Source organism: Odocoileus virginianus, unplaced genomic scaffold, assembly GCF_023699985.2.
Source record: "Odocoileus virginianus isolate 20LAN1187 ecotype Illinois unplaced genomic scaffold, Ovbor_1.2 Unplaced_Contig_2, whole genome shotgun sequence".
In the NCBI taxonomy this organism is placed as follows: Eukaryota; Metazoa; Chordata; class Mammalia; order Artiodactyla; family Cervidae; genus Odocoileus; species Odocoileus virginianus.
In genome coordinates this window covers 4,562,607-4,581,251 of record NW_027224319.1, presented here as the reverse complement: position 1 = coordinate 4,581,251, position 18,645 = coordinate 4,562,607, and the positions used below count along the sequence as shown (strand labels likewise).

The 18,645-nt window shown below is 51.4% G+C and overlaps 2 protein-coding genes across 25 annotated transcripts in view; one reads left to right on the top strand and one right to left on the bottom strand.

Moving 5' to 3' along the window:
- KLHL18 (kelch like family member 18) overlaps positions 1–18,645 on the bottom strand; it is a 108,233-nt gene that overhangs the window by 63,212 nt on the left and 26,376 nt on the right. For 2 of the 23 annotated variants that reach the window (XM_070463386.1, XM_070463390.1), the window contains 3 exons: positions 10,632–10,693; positions 6,472–6,556; positions 522–609 (listed from right to left, as the gene is read on the bottom strand). The gene's annotated coding sequence lies outside the window, so the exon portion shown is untranslated. Of the gene's footprint in view, positions 1–521; positions 610–6,471; positions 7,893–7,951; positions 9,015–10,289; positions 10,450–10,631; positions 10,694–11,506; positions 11,604–12,427; positions 12,607–18,645 lie in introns of those variants that run through there. The other 21 variants (XM_070463387.1, XM_070463391.1, XM_070463372.1 and 18 more) reach the window with 20 other exon arrangements.
- The window catches only part of KIF9 (kinesin family member 9), a 38,792-nt gene that overhangs the window by 14,438 nt on the left and 5,709 nt on the right, over positions 1–18,645 (top strand). For both annotated transcript variants that reach the window (XM_020916021.2, XM_020916022.2), the window contains 12 exons: positions 932–996; positions 2,950–3,027; positions 8,129–8,197; positions 9,009–9,113; positions 10,212–10,267; positions 10,988–11,078; positions 11,536–11,669; positions 13,220–13,411; positions 14,566–14,780; positions 16,784–16,960; positions 17,260–17,375; positions 17,773–17,877. In XM_020916021.2, coding sequence (XP_020771680.2) covers positions 932–996; positions 2,950–3,027; positions 8,129–8,197; positions 9,009–9,113; positions 10,212–10,267; positions 10,988–11,078; positions 11,536–11,669; positions 13,220–13,411; positions 14,566–14,780; positions 16,784–16,960; positions 17,260–17,375; positions 17,773–17,877 — 1,403 coding nt within the window. The remainder of the gene's footprint in view (positions 1–931; positions 997–2,949; positions 3,028–8,128; positions 8,198–9,008; positions 9,114–10,211; positions 10,268–10,987; positions 11,079–11,535; positions 11,670–13,219; positions 13,412–14,565; positions 14,781–16,783; positions 16,961–17,259; positions 17,376–17,772; positions 17,878–18,645) is intronic.

Here is an 18,645-nt window from a genome sequence, read left to right as displayed (position 1 = left end):
CTCAGAGGCTTTGCCTAAGCTCTGGCCTCCACTGGGGGCACCCTCTCATGTCCCCCCCATCCCTGAACCAGATGGCAGAATCCTTCATCGCCTTGAAGCCCCAGGTGGAGGGCCTGTCTGTGAGGTCTTCCCTTTCCTTCAGCCTCCCTGATTGAGGAGCAGGGGCTGTGTCTTGTCATCTTGTGTTCCCAGGCTTTCGCGTTGGGCCTGAAGGTAGGTGTGTGATTATTAACTGTGTGCCCCCCATAAGCAAAGCCCTGGCCCCAGGCCTCTGCCCTGCCCCAGCCATCTCGCTTCTGCTTTCTCCCCAGCTCCTCTTTATGTACATTTGGCGGCCTCTCCCTCTTCTCTCCCTCCCCTTGCCTCCCAGGCTTGTGCCTGCTTTCGTGTGTCTTCTCTGGCCCTCAGTCGGGTCAGGCTGCTAGAACAAAATACTATGGACTTGGACTATGGACAAGCATATGCTATCCCAAAGAACTATGGACTGGGGCGCTCCCACTAGGCAGACATCTGTTTCTCACCCTCGAGGCTGGAAGTCCCAGATCAAGGTCCAGCAGGAATGGTTCCTGGTGAAAACTGTCTTCCTGACCTGTAGATGGCTGCTTTCTCCTTATGTATTCACATGACCAAGAGAGAGAGAAAGAAAAGAGAAAGATCACAAAGAGACAGAGCACTGCTCTCTCTCTCTCTCTTCTTTTAAGGGCACTGATCCCATCATGGGGCTCCACCCTCATGACCTCATCTAAACCTAATCACTTCCTAGAGGCCCCACCTCCAAATGCCATCACCTTGGGCACTAGGACTTCAATATATGAATTTTGAGGGGACCTAAGTGCTCAGATAGTAACAGACCACTGCCACCAGCCTCAAAGGAATGTCTTGGCAGAAAATCCACATGGTTCATGCACCTTCTGTGTCTTGCTTTCTGCAGGGGGAAATTGCAACATGGTCCTTGTGACAAACATCTATGGAGAAGCTGCTCAGTTAGAAGAGACGGTATGTAAGGACAGTCGGTGCAGCCGGGTTAGCATCCATCCTCAGGCGTGCCGGACTGGGTAAACTGACTCAGTAGCTGCAGACATGGTCAAGAGTGGACGGATCCAGGGGATGAGTCTAAGCCAAAATTGCCAAAGGGGCTCCAGCCGGGATCAAGATACCAAGTCCCAAGGGGCAGAAGCTGTGCCAGGGGGGAGGCAAGGCAGGGGGCGAGCTGAGTGTGGGAGCCTCTGTGAGGGGAGGGGGCCGTGCGTCAGCTGGGAGGGGCAGGCACCGTGTTCTGACCCACGCAGCGGGAGGCTCAGCAAAGAGGAAGGAGGAGGTGAGTGGCTGGAGGGGCCCTGGTGGCCGTGCTGGGGCCTTGGCTGCTCTCCTGAAGATGGCAGGGGTTGTCACAGGGCGTTAGTGAAAGAGGGTTGTGGCCAGACTCGTGACTCAGGGAGATGAACCCAGCAGCAGGAAACAGGTGATCTGAGGAGGTGAGAGGCTTATGAGAACCAGAGGCAGGAATAAGAGCTGAGCTAGTGACACAGCAGAGTTCACATAGCTGGGGCTCCCTGCCTCTCCTCCCAGCTCATCATAAATGAGATAGGACTAGAAATCTCTCCCTAGACATTTTGCTCAAATGTGGATGGCTCAGGGCAAGCTTCAGCCGTATGCAGAATCCACTCAGTGAAAGAGGTCAGGCACTGCAGGGAGAGATGCTCCTGCAGGGCCTCCCAGCTTTGTGCAGTAGCGACTGTCCCAGCTTCCAGGGGGAGTTCTCCTGTTGCACACTCAGCGCCCTGGGATGTGGGAGGCCAGGGAGGGGAGCTCCAGCTGACGTGCAGGCAGCATCCCCAGAGGAAGGCTTCAGGAGCTGCTGGTTTCAGAGTATCATAAAGCGTGAGTGAACCCCAAGAGGAGTCATGTGACTGTTGGGCCTCCTGGCTGCCTGGTTGAGAAATCTGTCCTCCTAGACCGTGGAAGACCCTCTCTCCCCTTATGCCCACCTCTGAGATGGTCACACAGGGAGCAGCTCTCCTGGCACCTGCTTTCCCCAGAGGCTTGTACCCATACCACCTGGGATCTCTGCCCAGGACTCAGCCCACGGAGCCCCAAGGAGCTGCTAGGAAGGGCTATCAGGGGTTGGGACAAAGGCAGATTGGCAGTGTGGAAGGTCATGATTCTCTTCTCCAAATGTTTTAACTTTAAAACAGTGCCTGTCATGATTCATGTTGTTTATGCAGTGACCCTGCACACACACATCCCCTGTGTGTACAAGGGAGTCGTGGCCACACGTGCTGCTGCACTTGCAGGAGCCTGGTTTCACCCCACACAGAACTAACTATAATGACAGGGGCCTCTTTGGGGGCTGACTGGGGGCCAGTTCTGTCCAGAGCACATTACGTACCTGCACTCAGTCTCCCAGTGACCCTGTAAGCCAGGTCTCCCCGACTTTACAGAGAGGTTACAAGACCCTTCTGAGGATGTAGTCGGTTGGTCTGTGCAGAGCTCTTAACCACTAGACAAGACTGTCCAGTGGAAGAGCCCTTTCAGGCCTTCCTCAGGCTACTTCTGGGTGACCCAACCCTCCTCTGAGTTTGCCTCCCTGCTTCAGGCCCTGAGTTAGCCCAGCGTAGTCTGAGGCTGGGATGTCAGGGCCTGCCTCATGTGCCTCTGGCTGCTCCTCACACCTGGGAGCAGCCCCTCACTCCTCATGGAACATCAGTGCTCCAGGGCTGTCTCCCAAGCACCTACCCATGGGCCTCTGGCCATAATCACCCCTGGCTGGCTGTGCCCCTGGAGGGACGCAGACAAGATCCCCCGGATGTCACTCCATGGGCCCATGGAGCATTCCTCTCTTTGGGGAGATTTGTTTTCTAGTGGACTCCTTCAGACATTGTTTAGCAAATGTCTCTAGTCACAAGTAATTTGCTAAGAACATAGAGGTTTGTCTGATCTGTTTTTCAGTTGTCTTCACTACGGTTTGCCAGCAGGATGAAGCTGGTCACCACCGAGCCTGCCATCAATGAAAAGTATGACGCTGAGGTATTAAGGGTGTAGGCAGGTGTCTCCCTCTGGGGAAGATGGGTTTGCTGCCTGGATCCCATGAGCCTGGCTTCCTTTCCTGCCTTCACCAAAGATACCCATGCTATCCTGAGTCAGTTGCTTTCTCTTCTGGGGTAGGTCAGTGTTCAGAGTTCCGAGAGACCCCGTTGGGGGCTGCCACCAAGATGAAAGGGCTAGATCAGGCCCCCACCCAATTGCTGGGGCCTCAAGGCTTCTGAGTACCCTGGGCTTCTGCATGGGAGTCCTTTGAGCTGCTTCTGAGCTTAATCCGTGTGGGCTGTCTCTCAGACTCATCTGGCTAGGTCACTACTGAACCGCTTTCTTCCCAACCTGAGCGATCCCTCTCGGCATACAGCTGATCAATCAGGAGGACTGCTCAGCATCAACACTAACCAGGGAAATGCAATTTAAAATCTTAGTGGAATTCCACCTTCAGACTAGTAAAAATTAGACATTTTCTGACAATGCAAACTATGGTGAGTATTTGCAAAACAGCAGATCTTATTTATTTCTGGTCAAAGGGTAATTGCCAACCACTTTGGAGAGCATTTTGGCAACATCTACTGAAGTAAAAATACATTTACCAATAATCTGCTTTTCCTTTAAGATGCTTATGCAACCATAGTTATTGGAGAGGAGCACATGTGTGCCCTAAACCCATGACACATCAGCTGAACTTTCCAGACTCTAAATCCTCAAGGAAAATAGCAGTCCCAGGGCTCTGTGTATCCAAACCGTGGTTTGGAGGTTGAGGAAGAAGTAGAGCTTAGAGAATTACCCCCAGGGCTCATTGAACCACAGGTCCCTGGACCCGCTCCCAGAATTCCTGATTCCCTCGGTCTGGAGTGGGGCTGAGGGTTCAGATTTCTCCGAAGTGTTCCCAGTGCTGCTGTTGCGGGACCTCACTTGTAGAATGACTTGTACTGTAGTTAAGAGACCTGGCACGTGCATTGGGCTATCCTGGTTCAGTAGCCTGTTCTCTCTGCTGTCTAGCCTCAGTAAGATACTTGTTCTTTCTAAGTGAAGAATAACAGAGTCCACCCTCAAAGAGATGTTGTGAAGAGTAAGGTAATGAGTAGAAATCATTTAGCACAGTGCTATCATGGCGTAAATGTTTAGGAAATGTTAGTTAGCAGTCCACTCAGTTCTGCAGACCAGCAGTGTCACTTCTAGGTGTACAGTCTAGTGGCATTCTCGCGTATGCACATAGAGACTTACAGAAAATGGTGCTGCACTGCTTATTGCAATGATGAAAAGTTAGGAACACAATAGCCTTTAACAGGAGAGTAGCTAAGTAGGTTGTGGAGGGAGGAAGCCAGAGCTTGAGGTTTGAGCATGGATAATCTCTAGTGAGAAAACAACTTGGGGATTGAAATGGTGGCATCTATCATTCATACCAAGTATAAAGAACATAAAAAGCAATGCTGATTAGTCTTAGTGCATACGTGTGCGTGTATTAAAAAAAACGTGTGGGAGTGAAAAGACCAAACTGAGCTGGGGGTTCCCTCTGGATATCAGGGTGGGGAATGGACTCAGAGTGGGGTCCAGGGGCTTCACATTTATCTTAAATGTTTTATTTCTTTTAAAAACAAAAATTATCTGCAGCCAGCATTTAGCATGCTGTTAAAAAGTCAGATTTTAGGGTGGTCTTCCCAAAGTTTCATGGCATTATTTTCTATGCTTTTCTGTAGCTTGGAGCTTCTCTTATTTATTTTTCTTATTTTCTTATTTGGTATTCACTTAGCTTAGGACTACCACATTACCACCTCTGAACCTGACTGGGTGGGCATTGCACCTGATGGCAAGGACTTTCATTTTAGTAATTCCTGTTCTGAAATCTGCACTGTTGGTTCTGGACAGCCAAGTTGCCATGTCACCAAATGCGAATGTGTTTATAATCTTTATGATAAGCCTTTTCCTTTCTATGCACGAGTTCTTGAGAGAGATCTGGAAAGGTATTTTAGTGCCTCCTTTCCCAGACTGTAGTCAGTATTCCCAGGTTGTTTCCAGCATCATTTTCAGTACTGATGCCTGTTTTCAAGGGGGTGGAATAGCTTCTATAGGATTTCCTTGGTTGGCAGTGTTGGCTGGAAGGTGGGAGACTGAGTTCCTGGTCCACCTCTGCTACCAGCTGTCTGCGGTGAGTTGCTCAGAGTCTGAGCCTCAGGGTATTCATCTGTGAACTAGGAAGTTGGACTGAAGACCTCCAGTGACCTTCCCACTATGTCTGTGATTGGATGAGGTAGTGGAAGGGTTGTGAGTCATGGGTATAAACAGACAGCAGAAAGACTTGGGGTATCCTAGTCTGCCAAGAAGAAATGCACTTACATGCTGCAGTGAGGTCAAAATAGGGCAACTGCTTTGGCTGAGAGCTGTTCCCAGCCTGCCGTGAACTTAAGCAGAACTCTCTGAATTATCCTCATTATATTTATAATGGAAACACCTAACCATCAAGGAACTTACGTGGGGTCTGTGTTTTCTCCAAGGCGTTGTTTTTTGTTTTTTTTTTTTTCCATCCAGAAAATGCTACTGTGCCTTACAAGGGAGTTGGTCCACCAGGAGGTGCTGCCAGATCCTATTCTGTGGGGTCAGCTGTTCGAGTTCTGTTTCTAGGCAGTTTCTTTCCAGTCAGTCAGTAGAAGAGGACAGATAGAGGCCTACTAGGCCTCTTAAGCCCACCAGGCATTAAGAGAAGTGGCTTCCACGCTCTCAGGGCGCAGCTTGGAGCCTGGTGACCCAGGACAGCAGATGGCCCGTTTCCGCCATCACCCGACTGGCCCAGAGGTCTCAGCCTGACTCCTCGCGCCACAGTGGATGGAGGAGTCATCGAGCTGGAGGTCCCCAGCAGCTCAGCCAGTTTCCTTGGCTGGGTAGAGTGCATTTTCTAGAACTGAGATCCCTCAGCTGGGACGAGGGGTGAAGATGAGTAGGGGCTGGCCACCAGTCCTCTCTCATAGGACTTCCCTCAGTCACCTCATAGGAAGTCCACCTGAAGGACTATCTTGAGGTTTCCCAGAGGGGCAGAGTCAGAATTTGGACCCTGGTCATGTGTCTTGAGTTCAGGCTTCGTGCCCTGATTTGCCAGTGAGCCACCAGGACCCCTTGCTACAGACTGGCCACTGCTTTGGTCACCAGATGGACAGAGGACCCTGACAGGCTACAGTCCATGGGGTTGCAGAAGAGTCAGACAAGACTTGGTGACTAAACTACACCTGAGACCCAGCTGTCAGGGGCTCCCTCTAGTGGCCATTTTTGACAATTAAAGGAAGCCTATTGTTCACACGGAAGGTTCTCAACATGAAGTCCTGGGCTGCTTAAATGAAAGACTCAAGGACAGTATCTATCAGATGTAAAATGATTAAGCAATTCTGCTTCTAGAAATGTATCATTTATTCGTTCAGCTAAAATTTATGAAGTACTTACTATGTGCCGGGCACTTTTTGAAGCACTTGGGACACGTCAGTGGATCAACAGAAACACAAATCTGTCTTGAAGAGCTGACAGTTCACTGGAGATGGGAGAGACAGATGTAATAAACATAAATCAGTCAGTTCTAGATTCTTCCATTTGTGACAACATGGATGAACCTCGAGGTCATTGTGCTAAATGAAATAAGCCACATACACACAAAAAAAACACTGTATGATTTCACTTATATGTGGAACCTAACAAAGTCAAATTCACAGAAGCAGAAAGCAGAGCATTTGGCTACCAGGAGTGGGAGGAGGCAGGCTGAGATATGGGAGATGTGGGTCAAAGAGTACATATTTTTAGTTCTAAGAGTTCCGGGGAAGTAACATATAGCATGGTGAATATAGTTAGTAGTGTGCTGTATACTGAAAATTTGCAAGGGAAGTAGATCTCAGAAGCTATACCACATACACAAAAAATGGTAACTAGTGGATATGTTAACTAGCTTGACTACAGTAGTCATTTCACCGGGTACATGCATATCAACACATCGCATGCTGTATAAATGAAGCTAAAACAGGTTCTGGAGCCTCACCGTCCAGTACTGTAGCCACTACTCACACATGGCTTCTGAAATCAGTGGAAAAAACACAAAACTTTCTTTCTGGTCACACTTCATGCCACAGCGATACTCGTTCCCCAACCAGGGATCAAACCCATACCCTCAGCAGTGGAAGTGCAGGGTCTTAACCACGGGACCTCCAAGGAAGTGCTCTAATAAAATTAAAAATTAAAAAAAAATTTCACTTCCTCTGTCCCACTAGTCACATTGTAAGTGTTCCATAGCTTTGTGTGGCTTGTGGCACAAACAGAACCTTTCCATCATTACAGCAAGTTCTGTTAGCACTGTTCTAGGGTATGTTCTATGAAAAAACAACTAGAGCAAGATTTTTAAAAAAGAGTGGTTTGAGAGTGGGAGGGGATTGCAGTTTTACATGGGGTGATTGAGGGGCACCTAATTTAGCAGTGTTTGAACAGAGACTTGAGCCAGGTGAGCTATGCAAATACCTGGGAGAAGAGTGTCCCAGGCAGAGGGGACAGGCAGCACAGAGGCAGGAGTGTGCTCATTTGGTGGGAGTGGTGTGAGCAGGGGCAGAAACGTAGGCATATAAGTCACTGTTATCCTACACAAAGATGTAAGAGCAAAGGTGTTCTGTAGCATTGTTTATAGCAGCAATGGATGGAGGTGGCATGCCTGTCAGTGGGGAATGCTGATGCTTTGTACAGTGGCTGGAGAGGATGAGGGTGACAGCGTCCTGGAGGCACAGGCTGCACGCACAGGGCGGTGACCCTGGTGAACTGAAGTATGCTGGAGCTCCTGGAGTCGGGCTTGGTCCTAGTGGTGCCCATACTCACTCTGTTCTCAGTCTCCCCTGCAAGTAAGAGGCAAGGGACAGAGAAGTGCTGAAACCCCTTCAAACTCTAAACTCACCCAGTTGGGGAAAAGTCACCAGCTGGGAGGGAATCGTCCAGATGTTGAGATAACACTCCACGGATTACCTGCAAGGGCCAGGATGTCCAAGGACAGGATGGGGAATTATAAGTGGCTTCTCTGACTGTCCTCTTTGCTACCCGCCCCCCACCCCCCCGCAATATGCTTCCCTTGCAGAGAATGGTCAAGAACCTGGAGAAGGAGCTAGCATTGCTCAAGCAGGAACTAGCCATCCATGACAGCCTGGTAAGGGGCTAGAGGTGGTGGGCGGAATCCTGGAGGGACTGGGGTCAGGGTTCCAAGTGGGCAGAAGGACTAGGTGTGAGGGGGCAGTGGGTCAGGGCAGGGGTGGGTCAGAGGGTGGGCTGGGTGAGCAGAGGGACTGCGTGGATGGGGGCCATGTGGTTCAGGAGCTGAGTAGACAGGGGACTGGGGGAACAGAGACTGCGGGGGCAGAAGGCCTGGGGGATCAGGGATGTCTGTTGGACAGAGACCCTGGAAGAACAAGTTATGGGCAGGGCTGTCAGATGGTCAGGGAGCAGAGCCAGGCAGTAGGCAGGGGGATGGAGGGCAGGGGCCACAGGCCTGGCAGGTGGGGGTACAGAGGCAGACAGCCTGAGGTCAGGGAGGTGGACAGGCTGGATGGTTATTAGGGGCAGCAGGGAGCTGGAAGGTAGGGGTGGGGGGCAGGAGACCGCCAGTGCTCGTCTGAGCTGATGCTCATGGTCCAGAGAGTCTCAAGGCAGAGGCGCCCCCTCCCTCCCTCATCCCACCGTCTGCTGAGACTCAGCCAGCAGAGCCCCCCGGCTTGGAGGAGCAGGCCCTTGTCTGGCAGCCTTTCTTTCCCCGTCTCACCTGGTTGTCCTGTGCTGACCCGACCACCTGGCCTGTGAGTCAGGCCCTCCCTACTAGGACATGGTGATGAAGGGAGTGGAGTGACTTGGGTAGCCAGGCTATCTGCCCAGCCTCCCCACTTTGGTCCTCAGAATGGTCCCTGCCACCCTGCTTGGGCTCAGGAGCTTGGAGCTTAACAGTATGTTCCTCTTCCTTCTCCAAGGCCAACCGTACCCTTGTGAACTATGACCCCATGGATGAAATCCAGATTGCTGAGATCAACTCCCAGGTGCGAAGGTACCTGGAGGGAACGCTGGAAGAGATTGACGTAAGGAGCCTCTCAGGACCACCATGTCCGGCTGGCCCGGGCCTCTGTCTCCCAGCCACACCATGATGTATGCTGTGCTAACCTGGGAGCCTCACTGAGAGGGTGCAGGGGGTGTAGGGTAGGTGGTGCTGGATTCCTGGCCTCAGGGCCCTTCTGCCCACTGAGGCCTCAGCATCCATGTTTAGGGTCGCAAGGCTGTGGGTGCCCCACAGAGTGGCCCACAGCCCTGACCACGTGGGAGGTGGTCCATCACTGGGCCACCAGTTCAGATTCGACTCTCGGAGCTCAGCAGCCTCCCTGCTGAGTGGCCTCAGGAAAATGCTCGCACGCGTGTACCTGTATGGTGGGGAGGGAAACCGAGCTAGGATGAACTGAGATGCAGCACCTCGGGGGCTTGTCGGTGGCAGGCAGAGGGAGGGCATTAAAGGATGACGCTCATGCTGGTTGTCTACAAGGCGGATCCCTCCAGGGCCCATGCTGGAGTGGGCCAAGGAGGAATAGAGCAGCCACAAAGGGAAGGCTCTCAGGGGGAAAGAGGCATTCTGTTTTCAGAGCACAGGCTGGCAGACCTCTCATCAAGGGGCTCATGGACAGAGCCTTGTCCAGCCTGTTACTGTGAGCAGCTGCCAGAGGGCAGGCCCAGAATGACCGAGGCGTCAAGGCTAATGCTAGAGGGCAATGGGGTCAAGAGAGGCTGATGGTCTTCCTTCAGCCGCAGGTGTGTGTATGTGTCTGTGCCCACACAGAATGGTTCATAATGGCTTCTTTTGGAAGCAGGAGAGAGCTGAGGACAGTTAATTTTATTTAGATGTTTTCTTAGTACCTTCAAGAACTAGAGTCATTTCAATTTTATATAACTCTTCAGTCAGAAAAGGTGATTTTTTTATAGCCTCAGTAAATAGTTTCCAAACTACTAATCAAGGGTTTCTTTGTTCTTGAGGAGGGCTTGACTGCCACTTTGCTGAGAGGGTGTTGGTACGAGGCCCCTTCTTAAGACACATGGTCCCAGGGTTAGCGAAGGGGTCCTGATTTCTCTACAGACACAGCCTTAGTCCCGTGGTGCCCCTGGTCTAACCTCTGCCTTGCTCTCCTCTCCAGATAATCAACCTCAGACAGATCCAGGAGGTGTTCAACCAGTTCCGGGTGGTGCTGAGGTAAGGGGCCCACCACACCTACCCAGTCTGGCATCAGGCTGCCATTTTCCTTTCCCATGGTCTGGTTGCCAGCCTCCAGGTGCTCTGCCTTCTGTCTGGTGTGCGAGGAGCCGGATCAGAGGCCTCTGGGTATGGCAGCCCCGGGTGACCCCAGCAGTCTGCCTCTGAGCTCTCAGGTCCTCCTGGAAGTGGGGACGACAGCCCCCGCTTTGAGGGCTACACAGAGAGGAGGCAGCCCCTGGTTTCCTGAGCTCGCTCACTGGACAGGAGTTCTTTATGTGGCCAGAGCAGGGCATTCTGATGCTCCTGGCACCCTCTTCCCCACCTCAAGAGGGATTTGTGGTTTACTGGGGTACAGACATACCTGTAGCCGACTGGCTCGTGCTGGGTGGTAACACAGAAGCTGGGCACGTGATTCCGAAGGGCCTGTTAGAGACAGATGGGGATGCATGATACAGGCTTGGGGTCCTTGTCAAAGGTCATCTTAGAGCAGCTGTCCTTGACACATAGGGTGACCCCTCCGGATTTGGGAACTGGACAGTGGGTACATGTTTTGGGGAGTGGGGAGCAGAGAATGAGCATGTTTTGTTGGATCTGGCTCAAGATGAGGGCGTGGCTCTGTCTCGGGGGCCACACCCAACTCCTGACTCCAGAACCTGGTGCTCGCCCCAGTGGGCTCAGATCACCCAGGTGTGAGGGCTTTTCACCCTGTCTCCCAAGCCAACAGGAGCAGGCAGTGGAGTCTGCTCTGCGCAGGAAGTACACCCTCATAGACAAGAACGACTATGCAGCCATCTCTGCTGTCCACAAGGTAAGCACAGTTGCCTCTTACCGACAAGACTCACATCAGAGTTTTGCATTCCCGGGTCTTGCCAGAGGCAGTGAGTGTCCTGCATTAAAGCAGATCTAGGGTTTTAACAGGTAAAGGTTAACATCAGCATGAGCATGGAATGACCCATGCAAGAGTCAACCATGTATGAATTCAAAACGTCCTGCTCTGGCCACATAAAGAACTCCTGTCCAGTGAGTGAGAGACTGGCAATGGGCCTCAGGCGTCTCAGAGTGTGGATGAGACACCAGCTATGAGAACAGTTGGCGTGGAAAGTGGATGTTTGGTGGGGTGGTCAGGGACAGCTGGCGTGGGGACAGCCTGCAGGGACATCCGCAGGAGCCACCTCTCAGTGTGTGGGGTGAACATGCCCACCTGGGCCCCTCAGGGGCCTGAACACTCGATCTGACCTGCAGACCTGTGACTGGCCTCTGTCCAGGCAGGGCTTGTAGACGCTGACGGCCACCTTGTGGGCGAGCCTGACGGACAAGGCTTTGGACTCGGAGTCGCCCCTTTCTCTACCAAACCTGGGAAGAAATCCAAGTCCAAGAAGATGTTTAAAGAGCAGCTCAGGTGAGTGACTTTCCTGCTGCTCCCGCTGATCAGCACCTTGCCCTCCTTGGCTGGCGAAGGGGAGGACACAGCTGTCCCATCTTTCCCCCAGTCTTAGTGACGGGCTGGGGTGGTCACAATGGACATCACCCCTGCCAATACTAACAGCATCTGTGGGGCCCAGGCTGGGACTGCTCATCTGTCATAGCTAACAGCGGTTCTGTGAGGTGGGAGTTCACGTCTCCAGTTTACTTAATAAGGAAACCGAGGCTCAGAGAGGGGAGGTCATTCCAAGGTCACACTGCTGAGGAGTGGTAGAGTGGAAATGAGAAGCTGGGCTGCCACTTGCCCTCTGGTACTTCACATGGAAACCCACCCCACCACCACCATCCTTCTGTGACCCAGCTAATTGGCACCCATATGTCCCCTAAAAACCCCAGCTCACCTTGCAGGCAAGACATATTTGTGGGTGCAGGGTGGAAGGAGTATCAAGGTGCCCTTAATGAGCCGGCCTCTCTGGGAAGTGCTGTGTTGTGGTGGACAAAGCCCCCACTCTGAGGGTGACTCCCAGGCTCACCTCCCTACTGTGTAGTTCTCTCACCCAAGAGGGTCACCTTCTGTGAGGCATGAGAGCTTCTCTGCCTCGGTTTCCTCCCCCTAAGTGGGAATAATAATAATAATAATAGCATCAGTCACTGGGCTGGTTTTGAGGATAAGTGAGTAAACGCAGCCCCCGTCCCTGGAAGACCTCAATAGCAACATGTTGTTACCATTATCACCTTTTCCTTGTGAAAGGACATGGGTCAGAGCTGACGGCAGAAAACTGTCATGTGCAGGGTGGCGGGATGTCCTGGCCTCCTCCTACCTCTTCAGGCAGGGCAGTCACCCCTCTGTCCTGTTGTCAGGTAACCCGTGTGCCAGGGAGATCAAGGCTTGGTCCCCAGGCCACACCTGTTGCCTGTTGAAGAGCAGAGAAGGAAGCAGTCATGGAGGGAGCCATGGACATCCTTCCTTCAGTTCAGCCCTGCTCTCACGTGCCTCTGGGGAGGGAGGGCCCTGGGCGCCATCATGTGGAGAGAGATGGCTCTTTTCCCGGGAGCTGGTGTGGGCACTGATATAGGTGGGTGAGCAGGTCATGGGCTGGTCAGAGCAGGGGTACAGACGTGTCTGTCTTTACTGCTGAGCCTCAGACAGACGCGCCCAGGGTGAAGGCCCTGCTTTCCATCGCAGCAGCGCCTGTGTGACTCCTGCCTCAGCAGCCAGGATGCTCCTTAGAGCCTGTGGCCCACGCCAAGGTCCTCATGCTTCCAAACTGGAGACTACCTGTTCCTCCCAGGTTTCTCCTACCAAGACGGCTGAGGGAGGACCCCTTGTTCTGATAAAAGGGAGACAAATGCTCCCCTCCTCCTCCCCACGTGCATGGCTTAGGGCTGTACTCTTTGTCCTTTGGCTGAGGTGTGTGTTAAGACGGGAGCTGAGTGGGATGGGGTTCTGGTGTATGAGTGTTGAGCAAGATTCCTCCCCTCAGCGTCAGAGGCACTGAGCCAGGTCCCCCTTCCTTCTCCTTCCAGCTCCTCAGCAAGAAAGGAGGGTGCCAGCAGTCCTCTGAGCGGCAAGGACTTGGATGTTTCTGCCTCCAAGACCCAGCTGACCCCGTCCTCCAAGGATGGGGATGTCAAAGACATGCTTGTGCGGGACCGGGAGACCTCCAATACTGAGCCCCTGGCCTCTGACTCCCCAAAGGAGGAATTACGCCCACCCAGGTGACCATCTGATGCTAGCTTCTGTGCCAGATCATACAAAACCAGAGTATGACATGGAAAGAGCACCTGCAGATAGAAAAGAAATAAAATAGGGGTAACAGGCAAAGACTAGGAGCAGTCCCCAAAGAAGAAACATGGTTGCTTATACAAGTGCAGATTGGTTCAACCTCAGGAGTCACCCTGTACAGTTATCATGTGTACGGTTATCATCGTGTACAGTTATACATGAAATCATTTTAGACCCTCCAAATAGCAATTATTTAAATAATTAAATTTGCAAATTATGGGTAAGTAATGTATTCAAAAGATACAAAATTCTCAAGTATGAGACCCTTCCTCCAGCCACCCAGTTCCTCTCCCCCAGTCAGTCAGTAATTGAGTTTTTAGGAATCTGTCCTGAGGAAATAATCAGAGATTTAGACAAAAATTTATATAAAAAGATGTGTCATTAATTTTAAAAGCAAAAGGAAAATTTTTTTGGTAACACCTTCAGTAGTCAATTAGGGAAAGGGCACCAAGTGAATGATTCTCTCTTCCCTTGAAATGTACAAAGATGTACATGAAGAATTTTTCTCCAGCTTGTGAACATTTCCAAACATTCAGAGAAGTTGAAAGATCTGTATAGTGAATACCCTCTTGATTGTACTGTTACTATAGTATTTCATCATGTGTCTTTCTCTCCATCTTTTCATCCATCTTTTTTTTAAGGATTACAAAGTAAGTTGCAGACAGTCTACTTTCACCTACCCGGCACTTCATCTTACATCTAGTTAATAATAACTAGAATTCTCAGTTTTTAGTAGCATGAAAGAATGCTTCTGTGAAAAAGGATGCAGAATTATATATACTCCATGATCCAAATATTAAACAACTTACCAAGTAAATTCCTGAAGGAGATACATTAAAGTGTGGTTGCCAGTAGGTAATGAGTGGTATTTTGTTTTTCTGTTTTCCTTATTTTCATTTTCTGCGGTGGGCTGAATAGAACAGAGATGAGAGAATCATTCCTATACAGTTTACCTCCCATCTAGGGTAGGTAGTGCCCAGGAATTCTGACCTCCAGCTCACAGAAGCCCCAGGGAAGAAATGTGAAGTGCCCGGTGGCTCCAAGACAGCTGCCCCCTTTCTCCCTTCATCTCCCTCTCCATCTTTAGGCCCAGCACCCCACCCGCCAAGCCTGTGGCCTTTGAGGACTTTAAGAATGAGCGGGGTAGTGAGATCAACCGCATTTTCAAAGAAAACAAATCCATCTTGAACGAGCGGAGGAAAAGGGCCAGCGAGACCACACAGCGCATCAATGCCATCAAGCGGGAGATTGACATGACCAAGGAGGCACTCAATTTACAGAAGTCACTACGAGAGAAGCAAGGTAAGCGTGCTGAGAAGGTAGTTGGGGGACAGTGGGATCTCAGTCATCCTGCTTGGGATGGGTGGCCGTGGGTACTGGAGGACCAAGTTGGAAGGGGAGCCGCAGGGGATGCCTGGGTGCAGCCCTCATCCCTGGGGCATCACTTGGCTCTGGTCAGCCCTGGGGAGCCAGAGTCCTTCTTTGTCCCTCTGCCCACACCTTCTTTGAATATGTGGTTAATCACTCAGTCGGGTCTGACTCTTTGCAACCCCATGGATTGTGTGTAGCCCGCCAGGCTCCTCTGTCCATGGGGATTCTCCAGGCGAGAATATTGGAGTGGGTGGCCACTCCCTCCTTCAGGTCTTTGAATATGCAACCCCTTATATTTACATATTTTAAATCATATGCATATTATGCTGATATATCACTCACTCCTCAATATGCCTGAAAAATGTATATTTTTAAAGGATGGGAAGAAGAAAAAATAAACGGTATTTTTAAATAGTTAAAATTTTATGAATATCAGAGAACATTTTTGCCCTTCCCTACCCCCCAAGCAGTTGTTTTCCCATTGGTTGGTGAAATACCAAGTAAAATAACTTTTATCTTAAGGGAACAGATCAAGTAGTTCATTTTTTAAAATACCTGCTAGGTACTTTGACTGGTAGCCACTTGTCAGCCCAGAGTGGTGATTTAATTTGGGACATTAGACATGAGACATGTCTTCCATGAAAAAAAAATGAAAATCATCTTAATTCAATGAAATCTTAGTTCAATTCTTAGAAATTTTTTTCTTTGGAGATAATCAGAGAACCTCTGGGAAATATAAGAGATGTTATCACTCCCTGTCTCAACAGAGTGCTGTAAAGTCTCTACTCTGTGATGGACTTTTGGGCCTTTCCCAGTAGTCCAGTGGTCCTTCGGTGCTTCCAGTGCAGGAGGAGTGGGTTTGATCCCTGGTCAGGGAACTGAGATCCCATATTCCCCATGGTACAGCTCAAAAAAAAAAAAAAAAAAAAAGATTTGTGTCTATCAAGTAACCACACTGGAACTGGCCCACAGCCCACTGATCAGGTTGCTCTGCAGTGAAGGTGAGGGCAACTCTGGCCCCCCAACTGCAGACACCTTGAATTGGAGCCCTTGCCTCTCCATGAATGCTGTCAGTGACACTTCATGTGCCTCACTTCTCCCCCATAAACATCAGTGGAAGTGCTAATGCCTTCCCCAGGTACTGGGGACTGCCTCATGCACCCTGGCCACACACCTCAGTCACACACAGGACTAACTCTCCAGGAGCCTGGGCTTGGGTACTGACAGTATGCCTTTGCTTAACTTTCAAGTGCTATAGGCAGTAGACCGCCAGGTGAGTGGCTCCACAGATAATTCTGTCTTAACCCAACAACCCTCATCAAACTGACAGACCTTAAAAAGGACTGTGCAAAGAGACCGTGAGTGGAGATGACGACTCATAGGATGATTTACCCCTCCCTCCTGGAGCCCTCTGCCAGCCACCAGACACAATACAGATGTCTGATGCTTTCTAACAAGGTAGCTGGTGAATGCTGAAATTAAGAAGACAATTTGAAATTTGGGTTTACATCTACTGTTAATAAGGAACCTTGCCCAACTGCCTTGTGGTACTAGCCAGTCATGGCAGCTTGTTTATAGAACTTATGAAAAAGATAAACACCTGTATAATAGAGGTATTTACTGGATGTTCTGGTTAGTGGGGCTTAAGATCAAAATAACCATGGAATGTGGGCCATCTGTACCATTTCCTCCATTCACCTCTCCTGTTGGTCCTAAATATGCTGTGTGGTCCCCTGACCTCAGCTCCCTCTCCCTGTGAGACCTGTCCTGGTAGCCCAGGCTTCTCATGCCTTGTCCACCTCCTCGCTGCACTGCCAGCCCTTCCCCTTGCCCTGTGTTCATGCTTTGCCAGCACTGCCCCCTCTTTCTGACCACCTTCCTCCCCACACCCCAGGTAGGCCCCTCATTCCCTGACCTCCTCCATCCCCTTGCAGGTGAGTATGAGAACAAAGGGCTGATGATCATCGATGAGGAGGAATTCCTGCTGATCCTGAAGCTCAAAGACCTCAAGAAGCAGTACCGGACGGAGTATCAGGACCTCCGTGACCTCAGGGCTGAGATCCAGTACTGCCAGCACCTGGTGGACCAGTGTCGACATCGCCTGCTCACGGGTGTGCCATTTGGGGAGGTTGGCCAGCCACCTGGGGTTCCAGGAGGCTCAGGGCAGGGCCACAGCCTGGATTCTAGAAGTGGCTTCAGAACTTCTCTGTGGCAGAGGCAGGGGGACGGGGCTTTAGATGTGTTTCCAGGACTCTGAGGGCAGGCAATGGAGATGGGAAAGGTTGAGACCTGGGAGCAGGAAGTGAACAGCGGGCAAGCCTGTGACAGGCACAAGACAGGCACACATAGCCTTGACCTGCTTCCTCGAGACTCCCCACCCTCACAGCACTCTCTCTGCATCTCCCTGCAGAATTTGACATCTGGTACAATGAGTCCTTCTTCGTCCCCGAGGACCTGCAGATGGCACTGAGGCCGGGTGGCAGCATCCGGCCAGGCATGATGCCTCTCAGCAAGATTGTGTCTCTGGTAAGTGGCACAGGGCAGGGTTGGGGATGGTGGACGAGCACAGGGCAGTGGGCAGTGCCCCCTGTCCTCTCCTCAAGCATGGCAGTGGATGGGCTGCTCCTGGCCTTCCTACAGCTGCCCCAGGCAGGCGGGCAGGTACAGATCTCTCCCCAGCTTTGGGGGATGAGGACCCAGAAAACACGTGCTGCTGCCAGCCTTCTTGAGTGGCTCATCTTGTCCTGATGGCGGCTACAGGCGTCTGTGATGACATTGGGAAACTTGGGGCTGGAGGACTGTGAGCTCTCTTGGTGGAGGTTTGCCAGCCCAGCGAGGGGCTGCCCTGATGCCCACCATAGGCCCCATCAGAGTGGATCCTGACAATGCCAGGTGAAGGGTCTGTGCTGAGTTGGGCTTCTAGGGAGAAGACGACCAGGACAGGTTCGGCCAGCTGCAGCAGACGATGTTGCCTGAGGGTCCTGACTCTGTCTCCTTCTACAATGCCAAGGTCAAGATGGAACAGAAGGTAATTCGGGGGGATCCATGTCTCCAGGAAGGCAAGGCCTCAGTGACCTCAGTACTGGGACACCCAGGATGGCCCTCCCCACTTTAGAGGCAGAGGAGGAAAATGCCAGCCAGGGAAATCCAAAGTCACCTAGAGTCAGTGGGTATCTTCTGCCAACTCCAGAGTGGCACACAGTAGTGGTTCCACAGGCCTTGGCCAGGCGTGGACATGGTCAGTGAGTGCTAAGACAGCCCATGTGTGCTTCACATGCCAGAGCAGGGCCGTGGGCTCCCCTGAGGCCACTGCCTTACTGGGGAGAGCCTCTCCGATGGAGGCCACTGTGCGCAGGCCAGTTAGGCTCTCCTTGTGTTAAGTGTGCAGTCTTGGTTCAGTCAGCTGTGGCTTGGGGCAGGGTTACCTGCCCATCCTAGTTGCCTGGGCCCACTCCTTCAGCAAGAGGATGGATTTTCCCAGGCAGCCACTTAGCCTTATGATGTGAGCGTTAAGCTTTATTAACCCTGGCCCCTGAAGGGAGGCCCAGATCAGTGAACAGGGCCCTGCCTCTGTGGAAAGGCAGGGCTCTATGGGAGAGGATGGAGTGAGGTCAATTAGGCGTAGGCAGCCCAGCCTCAGAGATCGTTTTGACTGTGGCCACTATGCAGGAGCTTCCTTATCTGACCACAGAGAGATCTACCCCTCTCGGCTCAGAGGAGGGGGCATATGAGGTGAGGCAGGCATTCAACTTTATTCTTTTCTGTGTGGATATTCAGTTTTCCCAGTACCAATTGC